This window comes from Centruroides sculpturatus, unplaced genomic scaffold (assembly GCF_000671375.1).
Source record: "Centruroides sculpturatus isolate CEXI.00-Female unplaced genomic scaffold, Cexi_2.0 scaffold216, whole genome shotgun sequence".
In the NCBI taxonomy this organism is placed as follows: Eukaryota; Metazoa; Arthropoda; class Arachnida; order Scorpiones; family Buthidae; genus Centruroides; species Centruroides sculpturatus.
This window is the reverse complement of record NW_019386955.1, coordinates 482,898-503,599: the sequence shown is the minus strand read 5'-3', so window position 1 is coordinate 503,599 and position 20,702 is coordinate 482,898. Positions and strand designations below refer to the sequence as shown.

The following is a 20,702-nucleotide window of genomic DNA, read 5'->3' as shown; positions in this document are numbered from 1 at the left end:
ATAGAAGTATCGTCTGCATATTTCTGCATTAAATGATTTTCAACCCAGAATTTAAATAAATAAATAAATTATAGTAGTAATATTTAAAGAATTGTTCTATTTTTATCGAATGCATAAAAAATTAAAATTACAATTCATTTTTATATTGATTGAACCAGAATAATTGCAATATTAAATAATTATAATAAAATTTATGGGAAAAATTTTTCATCCATTGAAGAATGCAATTAGTAAATTAAAAAGTTATAATAATTAAAAATGATCTATATATATATATTTCTTTTAAATATCAATTGGCACTAATTTTATAAATTATCAATCAAAATTTTTCAACAAAAATAAATCTTTTTTATAATTTACAATTTTCAGTAATTCAATATTTTTTAAGAATGATTTTAGGTTTAAAGCCAAAGTAAAAATTATAATTTCAGAACATCAGAAATGTGTTAAAAATATAAATTATAATCAATTTATAAACATAGGTGAAATAAAAACAGAACAATTAATGAAAGATAAGGCTTAAAGTTTTTCTTTTTAATATCATTAACATAGTCACAGAAAATAAATTGTAATTTTTACATTAATCAGGTGATCATAAAACTTATATCAAACTTATATGTAATCACATACAATAAATTGTTTTACTGGGCAATGATAGATTTCTTTTTAATTTATTATTTTTTAAAGTAAGTTACTGTGTAAATAGGCCTTTTTCATTTGCATAAATTTACTTAAATACTTAAATAAGGAATATTTTTCTGACTAATTAGAAGCTCTATTTTGATTTTCTATTCATGAATATGCAAAGAATATTGCACAAAATAATCAAATATAATATTAATGAAAAAACATATTTGAATTACAGATAGTATGAAACTTAATAAATAAAACATCAAAAATATTCAATTGTACAGAAATAAAATCTCAGACATAAAATTTCATCATTTGGAATTATAGTCTAACTTACAGTTGTATCTATAATTTAAGAATTTTCATTTAGAAAAAGGTCTATATACAAAAAATTCTGATAGGTTATTCTCTATGTCAAATATTTTATATTGAAAATTTATGGGTATCAGTTGCTCTTTTTAATCTGCTTAATTTTTCTGTGATTATTATTTTATTATTATTGTGAATTTATAATAGATTGTATGGATAGTTTAAATTATTAAAATACTGTATTAGAAATTTTATTTAAAAGTATAAAAATTATTTTTCCATTAAAAAGAAATGTTAAAAATTTAATTACAAAATGTTTAGATTGACTGAATTTAAACAGATCTATAAAGTTAAAATTATATTTAATTAGATAATAGCTTTAGATCCAAAATATAATTTAGAAAATCAAAAATATTAAAAATGTAGGTTAGAAACAACAAAATTAATTTTATATTTCAAGGTAAGTTTAAAAGCTGTCAAAAATGTTTAATTCCACTGTTTTTGATATGATTTTATTAAAAATAATCAACATTTTAATTTGACACAAAAATTGAGAGACTAAAAATTGCAACTACTTTTCTAAAAGCCCAGATTTAAAATCTTTGGTCAGATCTGGCCAAATAAATAATGAATATAGCTCATACATACAACATATATATCATCCATGCTAATCACACAGTAATTAATTTTAGCTTTATTTTAGCTGCCAATTTGATATGGCAAATATACTATAGTAAGTAAAGAAATTAATTTTAATGCATTTATTTGAAAGAAATGGATTCACTTATGTAATCATATATTAAAAAATATCATAGTATTAAAGAATTATTCAATCTTACTAATTCAATTTAAAATGCTTCTTAAGAGATAAATTTAAAATAGAATAAAGATATAGAAATTATATTTGTTTGATATTAAAACTATATCTGGAATTTTGTTTCAGATTAATAATCTGCATTCATACATTACAATTGACTTACAAAATCTCTTCTACATACAAAACACTGTGCAACAGGAAGGTTGACAAATGCCTATTCCTTTTCTTTTTAAACTGGAATATTTGACAAAGAGTAACCAAGATTTTTCACATAATACCAATAAGTAAAATTATGGCTAAAAGACTATGTCGTTTTATCACAATTTTTGGTTTTATCCCACTTTTGGCAAAACTCTAACCCCCCATTTTTTTTACAATATCACAACAAAATCACTTTGAATTACATATGCACAACAGTATGTGAACTGCTTCATTTCATACTACAAATGACTTCATGACACTTACAGGGAGAAAAAGATACAAGGGGAAAGTTGTTACTGCCTTGTCAAGTTTTGTATGGCAGCAACATTCATCACAGCATTCCACCTATTGCAACTATGTCCCAAAGGGCATAGACAATCTAAATGTGTATGCTGGTATCAGCATAGAGTTACTCATTTGGAGTAACTGATCACAGCAGCATACATTGTCCATGGCATATAGACAAAATTTACCGAATACATATTGCAACTTTTTTATTTTGGTATTGTGGCCACAAATTCGCTGCTGTTGATACACTAATGAAACTATTTTGATGCAGCTATTGTGATCACTGATTAAATCAGTTTTGAAGTACTGTATATTTCTGGATCATGCATATTCTATGAGCATTTCATCTGTATATGGAGCGTTAATGTATCACGACATTTTAGGGGAATATAGATTACCACAATCTTGTATACATATATCTAACATATAGTATCTAGAAGAGATGATACTATTTGTATTCTAATGCATTGCCTATATACTACTATGACAGCAAAATTCACATTTACAATTTTTATCCTTTCTGTTAGCAAGCACCACAATAAGTGATCTATCAATGACCACAACTTGCTTCTGCAGAAAAAAGTTTTAAGCTTCTGATAACACAGATTATGCAGATGGATCAAAAAATGTATCTATTGTTTTATCTTGTATAATGGATTTATCATTAAAAAAAGTAAACATTTAAATTAAAATTCACAAACCTCACTGAAAGTTGACAGCAACAGCAATCTTGGAGCAAACAGTTTTGCATTATTGGCCACTATGCAGTCATTGCAACTGCAATAGCGATCACATATATAAAACAAGAAAAGAATCACAGACTTTTTCTTACCACATTTGTGGTCTCAGTCATATTGTAATCATTGTAATCTGATTCACTAAAAAGCTTAGAAATTGCACATGAACTCTACATTTTATGACTTCAATTATGGAATGAATAGCATGTACACAATGTTTGCAGACACTGCACAAACAACTAAAATAATATGGGATCCGATGTAAGAATATTGATGAAGGTGAAAAGCTGTAGACACAAAGGCTGCAGGATTCAATATCACTCAACTGTGCAATTTTCTTCAACTTGCAACAAACAAAAACAGAGGGAACACCAACTGCAACAGCTGTTTGTATTATTTTATTGACTATAATTGCAAAGTGGCTTTTCTATAAAGTGAAAAAATGATTTATTCCATTTTAAAACCAATGGTTGGTGATGGTGGTTCTTGTTTTATTAATCCCTTTTGAGAAAAAGCTAAGAGTGCATTTAAACTGTTTTCAGATCCCTTATTTGTATCACTTTGTGAATTATCATTAGATTTATCACTATTGCCTGTACCATGTTGAAGGCCACTGGTGCCATTTGTGATGGGCACTGTCATTATGTCCACGTGAGAGGCACTGTTATTTTCTGATGGCCCATTTACAGACATTGGACTTCGACCGTTCTGAGCTGATGGTGTTGGAGGACCACTACTGACTAAGCCAGTAGCAGGCATTGATGCACTGCAAGAAGTGGGAGTATGAATAGCATTTGTTGCTGAAGCTGTGGATATTGAATAATCCCTGTCTAATTTTGGTGGTCTACCGCGAGGACGACCTTCTGGTTTGGGAGGAGGAATATGAATATTGGTATCGTCTCTAATTTGATTAGCCAATTCTTTAACTACACGTAGTCCTTCATCAATAAGAGTTTCTTGTACTAACTGTTTTGTAATTTGGGCACTGGTCTTTTTTCCTTGAACTGCTTTCATAGAAGAAAATACATCTGAAGATTGCTGACACTGACTCGAATCTTGTGATGGTGAATCATTAGCATCATGATTTAAAGTGGGAGATGATGTTGTACTATATGCTGAAAATTGTGAATCTGAAAAAGAAAAAGAAAATAGCAATACTACATAAGATTCTATTATAATTTCTGAAAATTTTATGCTTAATAATAAAAATAGATATGTTAATTAGAAATGGAACACAACAAATATTTGTAAGTTGTAAATATAAGAATTTATACTCTCATTATACAGCAAAAGGTTTGTGAAGTATTGATGTTTAACAGGCAGTAAAATAAAGTTATTTGATTTTGTTTTAAAAATACACAACAGTTATCTCAAAGATACTGATTCAGCATTCTCTACATAATCAATCATCTATTAAAAATGGTTAAAATTATCAACTTTTAAAAGTTCTAATCTACTAAAACAACTTCCAAAAAGTTAACACTGTATTTATTCTAATAAACACACACTGTCTTAACTTTTTTCAGCTTGCAAGTACATTGTTTTTATTAGAGAGTGACTTTTATTTGTATTCTTTGAGAATTGGGTGCAACTATTATTCAAGGATGATTATGAATGGAATAAATCCAACAACTTTTTTCACTTTATTACTATTCATGCAACAATTCAACATTCAATACAGTTACACTTTATTTCAACATAACAATGTTGAATAGATTATGTAATTTTTCAGTTTAAAATAAGCCTTATCTTTCTCCAATTGTCTTACTATTAGTATGTGATGGTTATTAGAATAAATATGGTATTTGAAAAGTATACATTAAACCTTTTCAAAATACATTATTCTCAGAACATTGAAAAAATACTATAACAGCTATATATAAATCATAAATATACATATTTAAATATGTTAAAATATCAAAAATTATTTAAAATTCCTAAATTCTGATTAGAATTCCAAAAGTTTATTCTTAGTTTTACAAAACTTAAAAGATATTCACAACATATTCTCCTAATTACAACTTTACTAATAAGTTTACATTAAAATTCCCAATAACTTATTTCAAAACTTAACTGCTAAAATCATTTTTGTACTTATAAATTACAGCCAATATTAGATTTTAAAAAGAATGAGTAAATTGGTGTCTAAGTGGAAAATTTTGAAAGGACATAATTTGTCAATATTTGTCAAAATCAGTGAAGGATCTACTATGAAGTTAATATCATATAAGTTTCAGGACTTATAATCCTGGAGAGACCTTGAAGCAACTTTTTTAATGAGTGAGTTTTTCAACAAAAACAATGGAGATTTTTTAAGTGTTTGCTGTTAGAATAATACTATTTTAGTCATAGAATCATAAGCCAGTGGATTGAAGTACAGTAGAGCATCGATTATCCGACTCAATTAAGGGACTGGGGTTGGTCGGATAACTGAAAAAACGAATAACCGAAAAGTATGAAAAAATACATTACTAGTATAGTATATTATTATATCTCATGTAATTAGTATATCGCTATTAACCTCTTCGCGTTGAATTTTCATCGATGTATAGCCTAACAAAAATTTTTTTAAATGATAATCGTCGCTATTGTGTCATTAAAAATTATTTTAAAATTATTTTATTGCTTACAAAACAAACAACCACTCATAATTAGAAAATTAAGCCTCGTTTAAATACTGGCATCCCTTTCATGATCGAGCCAGTGTTGCCAGCTAAAACACCAAAAATTTAACGAAAATAATATTAAAGTAGCCAAGACATAGCCAAATATTATAGCGCCGAATCACCAGCGGACATTTGAATTTGCTGACTAGAATGCGATCGGTTAACCGATGTGACAGTTGATCGGGGGTCAGATAATCGATGCTCTACTGTACTAAATATTGGCCTTATATGTTCTAATACTCATTTCATATAGTTTCAAAATGTTCCTATAATTGGTCAAATTTCAAAATTTTCTCAACGGTTTGCAGTGCCCAAACCCCCAGATGTTGGTACACAATTTAATTGTTCTATTGCTCAGACCTAGCTAGAGTCAATCAGAACCATAAAAAGACATCTGAATTCTCAATTCAGGCTGCATTCATCTCACTTGTGAATTTTAACACCAAAAATCAGATTTTCACTTCTTTATCCTAACATGCCACCCTCTGATGACCTTCTAACTCTAATAGAGAATGAACTAATACTTATAAACAAAGTGTTTATAATTTTTCTCGCTGGTTTAACAAGGTCTTTTGTAATGTTTATTATTGTCTAATACTAACCAGTTGTAAAGTAGCAGTTGTTAACTGAACTAATATTTTTTCTGTTCATTGATGTTAGGTAACATAACTTTTATTCCTCCAATGTGATTTTCTTTTTCTTCATTTTTAGCAAAGTTTTGATTATATCTTTGCTAGTGTTTAGTGTTAAAGAACTGTAAGTATAGGCTTATCATGGATGATATTTTTAAATGTATATTTCTGCTAGATTCATTAGCCAGTAACTAGTGCTTCAGTTCACTCCATCCCTCTACCCTATTCTTTGCCATTTGGATCTTCAGGTCCTTGTAAGGACAGCACTGCCCTTTGGACTTTGTTGGATGTTACCATATTGTTGATGGTTGCAAAAGTGTTCCTGTAACAGTCAGGATCTTCAGGATACCAAAAAATATAGGTCTGCCACTGTTCAAAATTATAAGAATTTTAAAAATAAAAATTTATTTGAAACTCTACATANGTTTTCTTTTTCAACTGTTATGAAAACATCAAGATAACTGTCACTCCAGATTATACTGCAATTATAACAGCATTACTATAGAATCTAATATTTCAAAGTGCATGAGGCACATTAATGACTGTTTTGTACTCTGTCTATGCAAATTATAGCGTAGAATAAAAAATATATTATTATTGGATATAGATACTTTTTGATTTAAACTTAATAAAATGCATTAAAATTAATTTTAAAAACTGTTCATGACTTTATAAACATTCTATAATCATAATTTAAAAGTTGTTTTCATATTAATTCTTTTGTTTCACTTCACTCTTAAAGATTATTTAATTCATTTGATAAAATGCCATCACACATTACACAAAAGAAAATGAAAATGCTATAATTGTGAATTTAAGTTTTATTGTCAAATTTTAATATCACAAAAGTGTATCATTGGCAATTTTCAAAATATATTGTGTACGAAAAAATTGTTAATATTTTGCATACTTGAATGAGATTCAAAACTTTTTAAATTAGGAAATAGCTTCCTAAATTAGTAGTCTGCCTACCGTATTATTGTGTATTCTTTAAAAACAATTCAAATCATAAACTTTTATAAAATTTATTAAATATAATTCAATGGGTGAAAATCATTTAAATTAGAAATTTAAACTATGAAAATAAAATAAATCCATTTTTTTTATAAATACATCTAAACAGTTTTCAATAAATCTGAGAAAGAATTAACCATAGTATTTCAACTGTTTTATAAGCTTTATATAATTGAATTTAATAATCTGGACATATAGACAAAAACTTTTTTTATTACATAATCTTAGATAATTTTATCATATTTATCAACATCAGAAAACAATGTAAAACAAAACAAAGTATTACAACAAGTTTAAACAAATATACAGATGATAAATGAAAGTAACTTTTTTATTAATACAATTATTCTGTTCATGTTTTAAGTATGAATTCTTTTATTTACATTAATTTAAATATTTTTAAAGTTTTAAACTCCAACATCAAAAGTCTCTATAATGAATTTTTGTAAAAATTGTATAAATCATTTTAAACTTATGTTATTGGGGTTTAAAAATCTGAAAATATTCTTATTATTGTAAATTAAAAAGATTACTGTGTAACTAAGGTTGTGAATAGTACTTATTTTAAATGCCATAAATTTTTAATATTGTAATTCTTAGAAGTTTACCAGACTTCAACACAATCTAAGAAATAAAAAAAAAAAACAAAAAAAATTTATAAAATAAACAAATACAAACACACATTTATTTTGAAATACATTTTTGCATAATTTAATGATAAATAGCAGCTTGTGAGTGTGTTTTAATTTCGGCCAATATAGTTTATCATTATAAATTATATTATATTTTCTTCATTCCCAACAAAAAATATTTAACAACTGAACAAAATATTAAATTAAAATATATTATTCAATAAAAAAAAATATCAATAATAAAAGTACAATATAAAATAAGCTAAATAACAAAATTTCATTCATATTTAATTTCTTATGTTTCTCCATTGCCAAATTTAAATCTAAAAATTGTAATTTCCAATCAAATTTTACTATTATTTCTAATTTTGAAAATAACAAAAAAATAATATTTAAACAGCTTATTTAATAGATTTTATCATTAAAAGAGATNACACAAAAGAAAATGAAAATGCTATAATTGTGAATTTAAGTTTTATTGTCAAATTTTAATATCACAAAAGTGTATCATTGGCAATTTTCAAAATATATTGTGTACGAAAAAATTGTTAATATTTTGCATACTTGAATGAGATTCAAAACTTTTTAAATTAGGAAATAGCTTCCTAAATTAGTAGTCTGCCTACCGTATTATTGTGTATTCTTTAAAAACAATTCAAATCATAAACTTTTATAAAATTTATTAAATATAATTCAATGGGTGAAAATCATTTAAATTAGAAATTTAAACTATGAAAATAAAATAAATCCATTTTTTTTATAAATACATCTAAACAGTTTTCAATAAATCTGAGAAAGAATTAACCATAGTATTTCAACTGTTTTATAAGCTTTATATAATTGAATTTAATAATCTGGACATATAGACAAAAACTTTTTTTATTACATAATCTTAGATAATTTTATCATATTTATCAACATCAGAAAACAATGTAAAACAAAACAAAGTATTACAACAAGTTTAAACAAATATACAGATGATAAATGAAAGTAACTTTTTTATTAATACAATTATTCTGTTCATGTTTTAAGTATGAATTCTTTTATTTACATTAATTTAAATATTTTTAAAGTTTTAAACTCCAACATCAAAAGTCTCTATAATGAATTTTTGTAAAAATTGTATAAATCATTTTAAACTTATGTTATTGGGGTTTAAAAATCTGAAAATATTCTTATTATTGTAAATTAAAAAGATTACTGTGTAACTAAGGTTGTGAATAGTACTTATTTTAAATGCCATAAATTTTTAATATTGTAATTCTTAGAAGTTTACCAGACTTCAACACAATCTAAGAAATAAAAAAAAAAACAAAAAAAATTTATAAAATAAACAAATACAAACACACATTTATTTTGAAATACATTTTTGCATAATTTAATGATAAATAGCAGCTTGTGAGTGTGTTTTAATTTCGGCCAATATAGTTTATCATTATAAATTATATTATATTTTCTTCATTCCCAACAAAAAATATTTAACAACTGAACAAAATATTAAATTAAAATATATTATTCAATAAAAAAAAATATCAATAATAAAAGTACAATATAAAATAAGCTAAATAACAAAATTTCATTCATATTTAATTTCTTATGTTTCTCCATTGCCAAATTTAAATCTAAAAATTGTAATTTCCAATCAAATTTTACTATTATTTCTAATTTTGAAAATAACAAAAAAATAATATTTAAACAGCTTATTTAATAGATTTTATCATTAAAAGAGATTATGTCTGCAATTCAATAAATTTGTTAATATTGATTATTAAAGAAATATGAGCATTTAGTATATTTAAATATGGAAATAAAGTAAAACTTGTAAAAACATCTGAATATTTTTTCCATTTTATTCAGGTTGTTTTGGACAGTTTTACTATATTTCTATTAATTAAGCAAAATTCATTAACCTTAGTAAATGCATTAATATAGTATGGTAAAAATATAATTTAAACAATCTCAAACAATTTCTGTTTCTGTTTTGTGCAAACAAATAGTCCCTAAACTGATTTAAAAAACTAATTATGTGATTTCTGAATTATACAAAATGTAATAGAAAATAAGTTATTAAAAACGGAAATATTTTTAAGCTTTCAGAAGAATAAACTATTAAAATAATTACAATATTAAAAAAAATGAAAGCATTTATAAAATTTTTTAACGTCACTTAATAAAATGACTAGAATAAAATAAAATTAGGAAAATTCTACTAATCAATTTCAGAGAATATAAAAAGCTTAATGTCATTGGTAGTGTATTTATTCCTTCCATCACAGTATTATTAATAATTTTAATGAGTCAAATAGCATTGAATTTTTGTTTTGTAAAAACTTAATTTAAAAATATTTCACATAAACTTTGACTATGTTTTATTTTTATTAATAACTTTTATCAATTTGATAATGTTTGAGTAAAATCAGAAACTGTTATTTGCAAATGAACCTAAATTTATTTCAATAATACATATTATTTAAATGATTATTGAAATGTAATTAATTCCATTTGCTATCTGCATTTTTCAGATCAGCAAAATGAAGAAATGCTTGTACTAAATTTTGGTGCTATTCTTTTCTATACTATAACTGTTTATTTACAGCCTCATTAACACATTCATCTTTAAAATTAAAAATATACTATATTTCTTCCAAATCTGAATTTATAAAACAGTCTAAAATAATAGAAGTATCGTCTGCATATTTCTGCATTAAATGATTTTCAACCCAGAATTTAAATAAATAAACAGCATTACTATAGAATCTAATATTTCAAAGTGCATGAGGCACATTAATGACTGTTTTGTACTCTGTCTATGCAAATTATAGCGTAGAATAAANTGTACAGAAATAAAATCTCAGACATAAAATTTCATCATTTGGAATTATAGTCTAACTTACAGTTGTATCTATAATTTAAGAATTTTCATTTAGAAAAAGGTCTATATACAAAAAATTCTGATAGGTTATTCTCTATGTCAAATATTTTATATTGAAAATTTATGGGTATCAGTTGCTCTTTTTAATCTGCTTAATTTTTCTGTGATTATTATTTTATTATTATTGTGAATTTATAATAGATTGTATGGATAGTTTAAATTATTAAAATACTGTATTAGAAATTTTATTTAAAAGTATAAAAATTATTTTTCCATTAAAAAGAAATGTTAAAAATTTAATTACAAAATGTTTAGATTGACTGAATTTAAACAGATCTATAAAGTTAAAATTATATTTAATTAGATAATAGCTTTAGATCCAAAATATAATTTAGAAAATCAAAAATATTAAAAATGTAGGTTAGAAACAACAAAATTAATTTTATATTTCAAGGTAAGTTTAAAAGCTGTCAAAAATGTTTAATTCCACTGTTTTTGATATGATTTTATTAAAAATAATCAACATTTTAATTTGACACAAAAATTGAGAGACTAAAAATTGCAACTACTTTTCTAAAAGCCCAGATTTAAAATCTTTGGTCAGATCTGGCCAAATAAATAATGAATATAGCTCATACATACAACATATATATCATCCATGCTAATCACACAGTAATTAATTTTAGCTTTATTTTAGCTGCCAATTTGATATGGCAAATATACTATAGTAAGTAAAGAAATTAATTTTAATGCATTTATTTGAAAGAAATGGATTCACTTATGTAATCATATATTAAAAAATATCATAGTATTAAAGAATTATTCAATCTTACTAATTCAATTTAAAATGCTTCTTAAGAGATAAATTTAAAATAGAATAAAGATATAGAAATTATATTTGTTTGATATTAAAACTATATCTGGAATTTTGTTTCAGATTAATAATCTGCATTCATACATTACAATTGACTTACAAAATCTCTTCTACATACAAAACACTGTGCAACAGGAAGGTTGACAAATGCCTATTCCTTTTCTTTTTAAACTGGAATATTTGACAAAGAGTAACCAAGATTTTTCACATAATACCAATAAGTAAAATTATGGCTAAAAGACTATGTCGTTTTATCACAATTTTTGGTTTTATCCCACTTTTGGCAAAACTCTAACCCCCCATTTTTTTTACAATATCACAACAAAATCACTTTGAATTACATATGCACAACAGTATGTGAACTGCTTCATTTCATACTACAAATGACTTCATGACACTTACAGGGAGAAAAAGATACAAGGGGAAAGTTGTTACTGCCTTGTCAAGTTTTGTATGGCAGCAACATTCATCACAGCATTCCACCTATTGCAACTATGTCCCAAAGGGCATAGACAATCTAAATGTGTATGCTGGTATCAGCATAGAGTTACTCATTTGGAGTAACTGATCACAGCAGCATACATTGTCCATGGCATATAGACAAAATTTACCGAATACATATTGCAACTTTTTTATTTTGGTATTGTGGCCACAAATTCGCTGCTGTTGATACACTAATGAAACTATTTTGATGCAGCTATTGTGATCACTGATTAAATCAGTTTTGAAGTACTGTATATTTCTGGATCATGCATATTCTATGAGCATTTCATCTGTATATGGAGCGTTAATGTATCACGACATTTTAGGGGAATATAGATTACCACAATCTTGTATACATATATCTAACATATAGTATCTAGAAGAGATGATACTATTTGTATTCTAATGCATTGCCTATATACTACTATGACAGCAAAATTCACATTTACAATTTTTATCCTTTCTGTTAGCAAGCACCACAATAAGTGATCTATCAATGACCACAACTTGCTTCTGCAGAAAAAAGTTTTAAGCTTCTGATAACACAGATTATGCAGATGGATCAAAAAATGTATCTATTGTTTTATCTTGTATAATGGATTTATCATTAAAAAAAGTAAACATTTAAATTAAAATTCACAAACCTCACTGAAAGTTGACAGCAACAGCAATCTTGGAGCAAACAGTTTTGCATTATTGGCCACTATGCAGTCATTGCAACTGCAATAGCGATCACATATATAAAACAAGAAAAGAATCACAGACTTTTTCTTACCACATTTGTGGTCTCAGTCATATTGTAATCATTGTAATCTGATTCACTAAAAAGCTTAGAAATTGCACATGAACTCTACATTTTATGACTTCAATTATGGAATGAATAGCATGTACACAATGTTTGCAGACACTGCACAAACAACTAAAATAATATGGGATCCGATGTAAGAATATTGATGAAGGTGAAAAGCTGTAGACACAAAGGCTGCAGGATTCAATATCACTCAACTGTGCAATTTTCTTCAACTTGCAACAAACAAAAACAGAGGGAACACCAACTGCAACAGCTGTTTGTATTATTTTATTGACTATAATTGCAAAGTGGCTTTTCTATAAAGTGAAAAAATGATTTATTCCATTTTAAAACCAATGGTTGGTGATGGTGGTTCTTGTTTTATTAATCCCTTTTGAGAAAAAGCTAAGAGTGCATTTAAACTGTTTTCAGATCCCTTATTTGTATCACTTTGTGAATTATCATTAGATTTATCACTATTGCCTGTACCATGTTGAAGGCCACTGGTGCCATTTGTGATGGGCACTGTCATTATGTCCACGTGAGAGGCACTGTTATTTTCTGATGGCCCATTTACAGACATTGGACTTCGACCGTTCTGAGCTGATGGTGTTGGAGGACCACTACTGACTAAGCCAGTAGCAGGCATTGATGCACTGCAAGAAGTGGGAGTATGAATAGCATTTGTTGCTGAAGCTGTGGATATTGAATAATCCCTGTCTAATTTTGGTGGTCTACCGCGAGGACGACCTTCTGGTTTGGGAGGAGGAATATGAATATTGGTATCGTCTCTAATTTGATTAGCCAATTCTTTAACTACACGTAGTCCTTCATCAATAAGAGTTTCTTGTACTAACTGTTTTGTAATTTGGGCACTGGTCTTTTTTCCTTGAACTGCTTTCATAGAAGAAAATACATCTGAAGATTGCTGACACTGACTCGAATCTTGTGATGGTGAATCATTAGCATCATGATTTAAAGTGGGAGATGATGTTGTACTATATGCTGAAAATTGTGAATCTGAAAAAGAAAAAGAAAATAGCAATACTACATAAGATTCTATTATAATTTCTGAAAATTTTATGCTTAATAATAAAAATAGATATGTTAATTAGAAATGGAACACAACAAATATTTGTAAGTTGTAAATATAAGAATTTATACTCTCATTATACAGCAAAAGGTTTGTGAAGTATTGATGTTTAACAGGCAGTAAAATAAAGTTATTTGATTTTGTTTTAAAAATACACAACAGTTATCTCAAAGATACTGATTCAGCATTCTCTACATAATCAATCATCTATTAAAAATGGTTAAAATTATCAACTTTTAAAAGTTCTAATCTACTAAAACAACTTCCAAAAAGTTAACACTGTATTTATTCTAATAAACACACACTGTCTTAACTTTTTTCAGCTTGCAAGTACATTGTTTTTATTAGAGAGTGACTTTTATTTGTATTCTTTGAGAATTGGGTGCAACTATTATTCAAGGATGATTATGAATGGAATAAATCCAACAACTTTTTTCACTTTATTACTATTCATGCAACAATTCAACATTCAATACAGTTACACTTTATTTCAACATAACAATGTTGAATAGATTATGTAATTTTTCAGTTTAAAATAAGCCTTATCTTTCTCCAATTGTCTTACTATTAGTATGTGATGGTTATTAGAATAAATATGGTATTTGAAAAGTATACATTAAACCTTTTCAAAATACATTATTCTCAGAACATTGAAAAAATACTATAACAGCTATATATAAATCATAAATATACATATTTAAATATGTTAAAATATCAAAAATTATTTAAAATTCCTAAATTCTGATTAGAATTCCAAAAGTTTATTCTTAGTTTTACAAAACTTAAAAGATATTCACAACATATTCTCCTAATTACAACTTTACTAATAAGTTTACAATAAATTCCCAATAACTTATTTCAAAACTTAACTGCTAAAATCATTTTTGTACTTATAAATTACAGCCAATATTAGATTTTAAAAAGAATGACTAAATTGGTGTCTAAGTGGAAAATTTTGAAAGGACATAATTTGTCAATATTTGTCAAAATCAGTGAAGGATCTACTATGAAGTTAATATCATATAAGTTTCAGGACTTATAATCCTGGAGAGACCTTGAAGCAACTTTTTTAATGAGTGAGTTTTTCAACAAAAACAATGGAGATTTTTTAAGTGTTTGCTGTTAGAATAATACTATTTTAGTCATAGAATCATAAGCCAGTGGATTGAAGTACAGTAGAGCATCGATTATCCGACTCAATTAAGGGACTGGGGTTGGTCGGATAACTGAAAAAACGAATAACCGAAAAGTATGAAAAAATACATTACTAGTATAGTATATTATTATATCTCATGTAATTAGTATATCGCTATTAACCTCTTCGCGTTGAATTTTCATCGATGTATAGCCTAACAAAAATTTTTTTAAATGATAATCGTCGCTATTGTGTCATTAAAAATTATTTTAAAATTATTTTATTGCTTACAAAACAAACAACCACTCATAATTAGAAAATTAAGCCTCGTTTAAATACTGGCATCCCTTTCATGATCGAGCCAGTGTTGCCAGCTAAAACACCAAAAATAATATTAAAGTAGCCAAGACATAGCCAAATATTATAGCGCCGAATCACCAGCGGACATTTGAATTTGCTGACTAGAATGCGATCGGTTAACCGATGTGACAGTTGATCGGGGGTCAGATAATCGATGCTCTACTGTACTAAATATTGGCCTTATATGTTCTAATACTCATTTCATATAGTTTCAAAATGTTCCTATAATTGGTCAAATTTCAAAATTTTCTCAACGGTTTGCAGTGCCCAAACCCCCAGATGTTGGTACACAATTTAATTGTTCTATTGCTCAGACCTAGCTAGAGTCAATCAGAACCATAAAAAGACATCTGAATTCTCAATTCAGGCTGCATTCATCTCACTTGTGAATTTTAACACCAAAAATCAGATTTTCACTTCTTTATCCTAACATGCCACCCTCTGATGACCTTCTAACTCTAATAGAGAATGAACTAATACTTATAAACAAAGTGTTTATAATTTTTCTCGCTGGTTTAACAAGGTCTTTTGTAATGTTTATTATTGTCTAATACTAACCAGTTGTAAAGTAGCAGTTGTTAACTGAACTAATATTTTTTCTGTTCATTGATGTTAGGTAACATAACTTTTATTCCTCCAATGTGATTTTCTTTTTCTTCATTTTTAGCAAAGTTTTGATTATATCTTTGCTAGTGTTTAGTGTTAAAGAACTGTAAGTATAGGCTTATCATGGATGATATTTTTAAATGTATATTTCTGCTAGATTCATTAGCCAGTAACTAGTGCTTCAGTTCACTCCATCCCTCTACCCTATTCTTTGCCATTTGGATCTTCAGGTCCTTGTAAGGACAGCACTGCCCTTTGGACTTTGTTGGATGTTACCATATTGTTGATGGTTGCAAAAGTGTTCCTGTAACAGTCAGGATCTTCAGGATACCAAAAAATATAGGTCTGCCACTGTTCAAAATTATAAGAATTTTAAAAATAAAAATTTATTTGAAACTCTACATATATGGAATGTCAACAAAATTTAAAACAAGACCACTGTATACTTTTTCTTTGAATTTTTTAAAATCCATTAAAAATAAATTATCAATTATAGAAGAAAGCAATGTATTCCTATTTTTACAATGGAAAAATTATTGAATTTTCTTTCAGGAAAAGTAATTCATAATTGCAAAATATAATTGCAAAGTGCAATTATATTTTGCACTTTGCAATTATATTTTAATTAATGCACTTTGCAATTATATTAAAATAATTAATTAAAAATAAAATAAATAAATACATAAATGAAATATTTGTTTTAGTCTTTGGTATCACTGTTCATTGCATTGAGAAGTTACTGTAAAATATTAAAGTAAAATATTAAAGATTTTATCAAGTTATTCTCATTACAGAATCAAGCAGTTAATAATAATATGATTATGAGACAAACATGATTATGGAAACCTATTTCTCTTTTAAGTTTGAGATTAGGTTATATATATTTCTGTGCATATTTATAATATATTTATATTATAAAACTTCATTACATATAAATGAAATAAAATTTCAGAATATCTCACAAAATTATAGGTAATTTAATAACTTATAATATATAATTTAAACAATCCAACTGGCTTTTTATTAACAGATAAAATAGTTAAAATCACTCTCTCATATTTTAAAATAAGAGAATGATTTATGCACTTTGTTCTTCAAAGTAAAATTTAGGTAGATTCAGATACAATATGTCAATAATATGCTTATATTTTAGAAAAGCTAAAAATGTATAAAAAATTTTAATAAAATCATTAATATCAATATTATAATGTAGCAAATAATTTAAAATTTTGCCAAATAAAAACTTTAGCCAAGATTGCACTAAAGAAAAAGGTTAGGGATTAATTGTTTCCATTACTATGTTAATAAAACAGTATATTTATTTTGTATTCATTCAGTTCTTTCTTAGTCTACTGTATTGTGTTATTCCATATACCTATATTGTAAAAATTAATCAACTATGTTATAAAAAAAATAAAATGTTTTTCTAAACCTTTTTAAAATCCTGTGCACAGGGATGCCATGCCAGACTAACAGAAATATCAGGTTTCAATCTACTCCTTAGATGTCAAAACTAAGAATTTAGGTAATGAATTACATACATACATATCCTAATGCTAATAATCCGAAAAGAATGAGCAGCAGGCAAAAGAACACTACAATCTTAGATAATGAATTACATACAGAAAATATATTATCAATAATAACGTAGATATTAGTCAATTAATACATTGCTACATATACTGTATTTCAAATGTACAATATTAAATATCATTGAATAAGTTTACTTAGGCAATTTAATTTGTCCCAATCATTCAGAGATATTCAATCATAGAAATAAATCTCAGAATGAATCAGAATGATTTACATAAAAGAAAATATGAAAGCTACCATCACCTGCCATTTATACAACATGAAGCATAAAATGATTAAAAACTTTTAAAATAAAAAACTTTTAAAATAAAAAACTCTTCAAACCTTTAACCGGAGTGCTTCTATTTTTAGAATTGCGAACGTTTTCGTTGCCCCTCCTGGGCACTTCTTCAGGCTATAACGAATGGGCCTTTAATATTCAAATAAACATTCGATAAGAATTCGGAAGAGATTCATATCCTAGAATATCTAGGATAGAATTCGGAAGAGATTCATATCGAATGTTTATTTAAATATTAAAGGCCCATTTGTTATAGCCTGAAGAAGTGCCCAGGAGGGGCGACGAAAACGTTCGCAATTCTAAAAGTAGAAGCACTCCAGTTAAAGGTTTGAAGAGTTTTTTATTTTATTTTATTTAAACACCAGTGTGTAGAGAGATTGTAAAAACTTTTAAATTAATTTATGAATTCTAAAACATACCATGAAAATATAAAATATGCATATTTTAAAACTGACAATTCAACATATAAAATGAATTAGAAAAATCAGAAATTTGTCATCATTTGATTCAATCATAACACAAAACAACTATTAATCTTAACACTGTATTGAGTGACAACAATCTACAAAACCTTTTTATAACAGTGTTGTGTCCTATAGGAAACAACGCTGTTATAAAAAGGTTTTGTAAATTGTGATTCAATCATTTGACTAAAATATCTAAAAATTTCTATAGAATTACTATTTAAATATTTATAGTTTCTGTGATTATAATATTAAAAACAGATTCAGAAAATACATTATTATTATGTGCATATATATAAACTAATGTAATTCGAAATAAAAACTAATATTAACTGGTAACCTGATAAACAAGTATCATGGCAATCCTGCTTTACTAGTGCAGGAACTGGTATAATAGTTTAAAATTTGAAAATAAATAATATTTTTCAAAGTATTTCCACATGCCATGTTTAATATAATATTTATAGTAATTTTTTCAAGAAAGCAATATTTCATATTAAGCAAAATGCATATATGATTTTAAGACATACATTTGCCATCTGAATGCAAACCTGCAATTTAAAAAAACATTTTCATGAATTTACGATATGCATTTTAGTCAAATCATCATCAGAGTTTACAATTATGTTCCAAGATTTAGTATATCATATAAAATTATATAATAGAAACTTTCAAATTACATCAAATAAATGTATAATATAAACATTATCTGAAACAACTTGAAAACTTTTTTCAATGTAATTTAAAACCTTATCTCATATATTAACCTTGAACTGGATTATTGTAAAATACATATAGACAAAAATCTATTCTAGCAACTATTTTTTAATTTATCTAATGCTTTTGGCTATCTGTGTAGACATCTTCAGGATCAAATACTTTAGAACATAATATTTAAACTTTAAAGAATTCTATTCAAAACAAGAATTATTAAATACATAAAATTGATAAATTGAGAATACAAGTAAAAGTGTACAACACTGATGAAAGTATACAGATTAAAATAATTAATTAAAAATAAAAATAAAATAAATAAATACATAAATGAAATATTTGTTTTAGTCTTTGGTATCACTGTTCATTGCATTGAGAAGTTACTGTACTTCCAAGCTTCTGATAAACAAGTGGCATCTTTATAGTTTATGCATGAATTCTTAACACTGCTTATATATTTTACCTGCTTGTTGATCCCCTATTGTTTTTACAGGCTTAGCTTCATTAAAGTTTGGTATATTGTCTGGAACAGTGGCCATTATAGCTAAGACAGTTCTGTTTTTGCCTTTACGTAGGTCATATTAATTCTATTTAAATCTTGTAGGGAGGTTTCTGAATATGTATCCTATGTATTTGCTTGTTTTGTTTTCAAGACCTAGATTAACCAGCATCTTTTGTATCCCAGGGGTTGTCAGGATCTATTGGGTCTTTGTCATTATGTAAACAGCTATAAATAGTTTTGCTGCATTTATATGTGATACTTCTGCTGTTTGATCTAATGCTTTTTCTATAAATGTTATCTAAATCATTTATTATTTTATTTTTTATTTTTTATTAATTTATTTATTTTATTCTGTATACTTTCATCAGTGTTGTACAATTTTACTTGTATTCTCAATTTACCAATTTTATGTACAGTCGACCCCCCTATAACACAGGTTCCTATAGTTCAGATTCCTATATCACGGCGAAAAAATTGCGACAGTATTCGTACAAACATGCTAAAAAAACTCTTATAATTCGGTAAAACGTCATCATCGACTCGTGTCACGACAGGATTACACAAACCATTGAGTTTAAATGAGCTGCAGACCAACCAAAAACCATTTATTATTTAACATCCATAAAAATTATATTTATATTAATGATATCTCTAAAGCTCAGCAAATTTTTTGCAAAAAAAATAATTTATCGGGAAGCACACGAGTGCCATTCGATGACAATCTCCATGACAAAAACAAGCTTAAGCAATGACGTAATTGAACGGTGACCACACAGTAAGTAATCCTACAATTTTTTGTTTATAGCATAGTTTATATGGATTATTCCCAAAAAATTATACATATTTTGGAAATTTTGAGTCAAATTAGTCTAGAATCAATTAATTTTATGGAAGAAACCTTTCAAACAGCCGTAGTCCATAAACTGCATACGTGCCAGGCTGTGATTGGCTGGACTCCTAGAAGCTGGATTCATAAAAAGAGGAACATATCTACCATGTTATGGGGGGGT

At 26.4% G+C, this 20,702-nt stretch overlaps 2 protein-coding genes across 10 annotated transcripts in view; both read right to left on the bottom strand.

Annotated features, from left to right (window-relative positions):
- Positions 1-513: 513 nt before the first annotated feature.
- LOC111615970 lies at positions 514-12,935 on the bottom strand. The gene is made up of 2 exons (XM_023357409.1): positions 12,800-12,935; positions 514-4,112 (listed from the first exon to the last, which is right to left on the bottom strand). Exon 2 carries the CDS (start codon positions 3,994-3,996, stop codon positions 3,430-3,432), a length of 567 nt encoding a protein of 188 aa, XP_023213177.1. The 5' UTR covers positions 3,997-4,112; positions 12,800-12,935; the 3' UTR covers positions 514-3,429.
- Positions 11,922-20,702, bottom strand: part of LOC111615968 (NGFI-A-binding protein 1-like) — a 296,726-nt gene continuing 287,945 nt past the window's right edge. For all 9 annotated transcript variants that reach the window (XM_023357408.1, XM_023357405.1, XM_023357401.1 and 6 more), the window contains one exon: positions 11,922-13,965. In XM_023357408.1, coding sequence (XP_023213176.1) covers positions 13,283-13,965 — 683 coding nt within the window. In that variant the 3' untranslated portion in view covers positions 11,922-13,282. The remainder of the gene's footprint in view (positions 13,966-20,702) is intronic.